Genomic DNA, 3,656 nt, shown 5'->3' on the forward strand with positions numbered 1-3,656 from the left:
AGTTGGCAACACGGATGGCATTTGAGAGGGGAGGGAAAAAAATAAAAGGATGTGCTGCCCAGATTTCGACGACGGTGCCACATGTTCTGCTTACATCCCCTCGTTTTTCGATCTATACCATTTCAACAGGTGTAGAATTTAAGCTTTATATATTTACAAATGTTTCGTGCTACTATACTTTAGGAGCAGATTTGAAATGGCTTTGTTTACTGAAATGTGTACGTAAATATTTGCTCTTGGAGGCGTGGCAGCGTTGCGGGGTTGCGGTGGCGGACTAGAGGGGACAAGGTATCGTTGGTCACTGATTGGCTGACCGCAGGGCTGGGCGGGATTCAACACCCACGAGGGGAAAAGCTGAACGCTGATTGGCCGCCTTAATAAATCCCGCCCCTGCCCCGCCCAATGGCCCGCCCAGCACTAGCGATGGCGGGCCCCGTCAGTGTGCCGCCAGGCTTTGCAGTGTGAGGGAGGGTGTGTGTGTTTGTCCACAATGACCACCGCCCTCAACGACCAGATGACCAGCGTCTCCACGACCACAATGTTGGGTCACCACTACGAATCCGGGCCGCTACCACCCCTGTACGACCCCCAGCCGGGCCCACCCAAGCCACGACTCATGTTCAAGATGCCGAGGGTCGTGCCAGACCAGAAGACTAAGTTTGAGTCAGATGAATTGTTCCGACGCCTGGCCAGAGAGACGGAGGTGAGAACGGCAGTCATCCCCACCTGACCCCTGACCTGACCCCACCTCACCCAACCTCCTCCACTCTGTCTGACCTGGCTTGACTTCCTTTGACCTGGCCTTCCCCACACACCAGCACCACACACTTGCCCCACACACCTGCCCCACACACCACACATCACACACCTGCCCCACACACCACACACCTGCCCCACACACCACACATCACACACCTGCCCCACACACCACACCTGCCCCACACACCACACACCTGCCCCACACACCACACATCACACACCTGCCCCACACACCACACATCACACACCTGCCCCACACACCACACACCACACACCTGCCCCACATACCACACCTGCCCCACATACCACACACCAGCCCCACACACCACACCTGCCCCACACATCACACACCTGCCCCACACACCACACACCTGCCCCACACATCACACACCTGCCCCACACATCACACACCTGCCCCACACATCACACACCTGCCCCACACATCACACACCTGCCCCACACATCACACACCTGCCCCACACACCAGCACCACACACTACACACCTGTTCCACATACCACACACTACACACCTGCCCCACACACCACACACCTGCCCCACACATCACACACCTGCCCCACACATCACACATCTGCCCCACACACCTGCCCCACACATCACACACCTGCCTCACACACCACACACCTGCCCCACACACCACACCTGCCCCACACACCACACACCTGCCCCACACACCTGTCAGCTTTATTATTATTATTATTATATCACCTATTAATTTGTTTTTATTTATTTATTTTTTGCCTATCCACGTAAATAAATCATCTGGGTTAAGTCGAAAAAAATCTGGTGTTACGTACTGTTTCATTTTTACTCTGCCAACACTAGACGGGGAGGATGGAGAATGAGAGACTGACTGGGAGAGTGTATGTGAGTGAGGTGGAGGGGGAGACCAAGGATGAGATGGAGGGATGGGGTGGAGAGGATGCAGAATGAGAGACTAACTAGGAGTGTATTAATCTGGGAGAATTACGGAGAGAGAGAGAGAGAGAGAGAGAGAGAGAGAGAGAGAGAGAGAGAGAGAGAGAGAGAGAGAGAGAGAGAGAGAGCAATATCAGTCTTTCAGTAAATTATATCTATTCCCTAGTTCCCTAACACCCACTCTTTAGCGATTTATTTTTGGATATAGCTGGTTGATATCAGTTCCTATGTTAAGCTGAGTGAGTGGGAATGAAATCTAAGAGCTCCCTAACACCTCTTCCTAAGCGATTTATTCCCCTTTTCATTTGTTATTTTCGCCACGAATAACACACAATATAGTAACGAAGGAGAATCAGGAATAAATCGGTAAGGAAAAGGTGTTAGTAAGCTTCCTGAAAAACACACAAGACTATAGTAACGGTGCAGAGTCGGAAATAAATCGGTAAGGAAGAGGTGTTAGTGAAAGTCCTGAATAACCCACAAGAATATAGTAACGGTGCAGAATCAGAAATAAATCGGTAGGGAAGAGGTGTTACGTAAGCTTCCTAAATGCACGGGAATCTGAAGGTAGAGTAAGAAGTAGCAGGTAGAAGGAAGAAGGAACCAAAGGCCATTCCTCCAAGAAAAAAAACAAAAACAAGATAAACGAGAGCCAAATTCAAGATCCGTTCATTTCGAGATGCCTGGACACACTGCGTTTAAAAGACTGGAGGTCATAGGCAGTAGGAAATATAAAGGGAGATGGTTCCAGAGTTGACCTGCTGCATACATGAAAGACTGGGAGTAATGGTTAACTCTTGCATTAGAGAGCTGGACAGAAAAGGGATGAGAGTTTGTTGCTTGACGGGTGCTGCGTGGCCGCTGTGATGGTGGAGGGATGCAAGGAGAAGAGTACAGACCCACTAGACTATCACCAACACAGAGACGAGGACAGGGACGTGCAAGGAAAGGAGAAGCAATTATGGGAGTTGTGCCAATCTGAAGAGGTGACACGGAGAGAGCACTGGTAGAGAAGGGAGAGGAGTGTGTGTGTGTGTGTGTGTGTGTGTGTGTGTGTGTGTGTGTGTGTGTGTGTGTGTGTGTGAGTGAGCTAGGTATGACCAAACGTAAACGGGCTGGTATAATACCTATCTATCTATCTATTGCCAGACGCCAAAATCCCATAAGGGGTGGCCGTTTGTCTTTGAGTTTGTTGTTTTACAGGGAGGGACACGTAAGGAACACGTGTGGGTTGGTTATATGGTTACCACCCAGCGCTGTAAATAGTTTCCTGGCTTATAGGAAACCATTAGATTTGTCACTCAATGTAAAGCCACCTGAAAAGGAAAGAAGAGTAATAAAAAGTGACAGGAAAGATGGGAGAAATAGGAAGAGAGGAGGGCAGACACAGAAAAAGAATGATAAAGGTGAAGGAAGAAGTAGGCAGCACTACATCAAGTGAGTGGATGATGGTGAGAAATAGGAAGAGAGGAGGACAGACACAGAAAAAGAATGATCAAGATGAAGGAAGAAGTAGGCAGCACTACATTAAGTGAGTGGATGATGGTGAGAAATAGGAAGAGAGGAGGACAGACACAGAAAAAGAATGATCAAGATGAAGGAAGAAGTAGGCAGCACTACATCAAGTGAGTGGATGATGGTGAGAAATAGGAAGAGACGAGGCCAGGCACAGAAAAAGAATGACGAAGGTTAAGGAAGAAGTAGGCAGCACTACATCAAGTGAGTGGATGATGGTGAGAAACAGGAAGAGAGGACGGCCTTGGGTAGACTCCCGGTCTGTATGAAAGGAAAAGAATATAGCGAAGAGACTATAACGTAAAAGATATAATGAAGGTATGTGCCCGCCATGACGTACGGGAGCGAGATGTGGGAACTGACAGAATGGATGGAAAAGAATTATATCCGTTCTCAACTGAAAAGACAATGTTGGGTATATCTTTTGAGAGATGGGAAGAAATT

General features: G+C 48.8%; 1 protein-coding gene across 1 annotated transcript in view; it reads left to right on the forward strand.

Moving 5' to 3' along the window:
- The first annotated feature begins 471 nt into the window (after window positions 1-471).
- Window positions 472-3,656, forward strand: part of LOC145393570 (protein big brother-like) — a 25,007-nt gene continuing 21,822 nt past the window's right edge. Inside the window, exon 1 of the mRNA XM_080267707.1 lies at window positions 472-703. Within this exon, the coding sequence (XP_080123833.1) occupies window positions 491-703 (213 nt within the window). The 5' untranslated portion in view covers window positions 472-490. The remainder of the gene's footprint in view (window positions 704-3,656) is intronic.

Source organism: Coenobita brevimanus, chromosome 3 (assembly GCF_032717465.1).
Source record: "Coenobita brevimanus isolate Jiangsu-jjx chromosome 3, ASM3271746v2, whole genome shotgun sequence".
Taxonomy (NCBI): domain Eukaryota; kingdom Metazoa; phylum Arthropoda; class Malacostraca; order Decapoda; family Coenobitidae; genus Coenobita; species Coenobita brevimanus.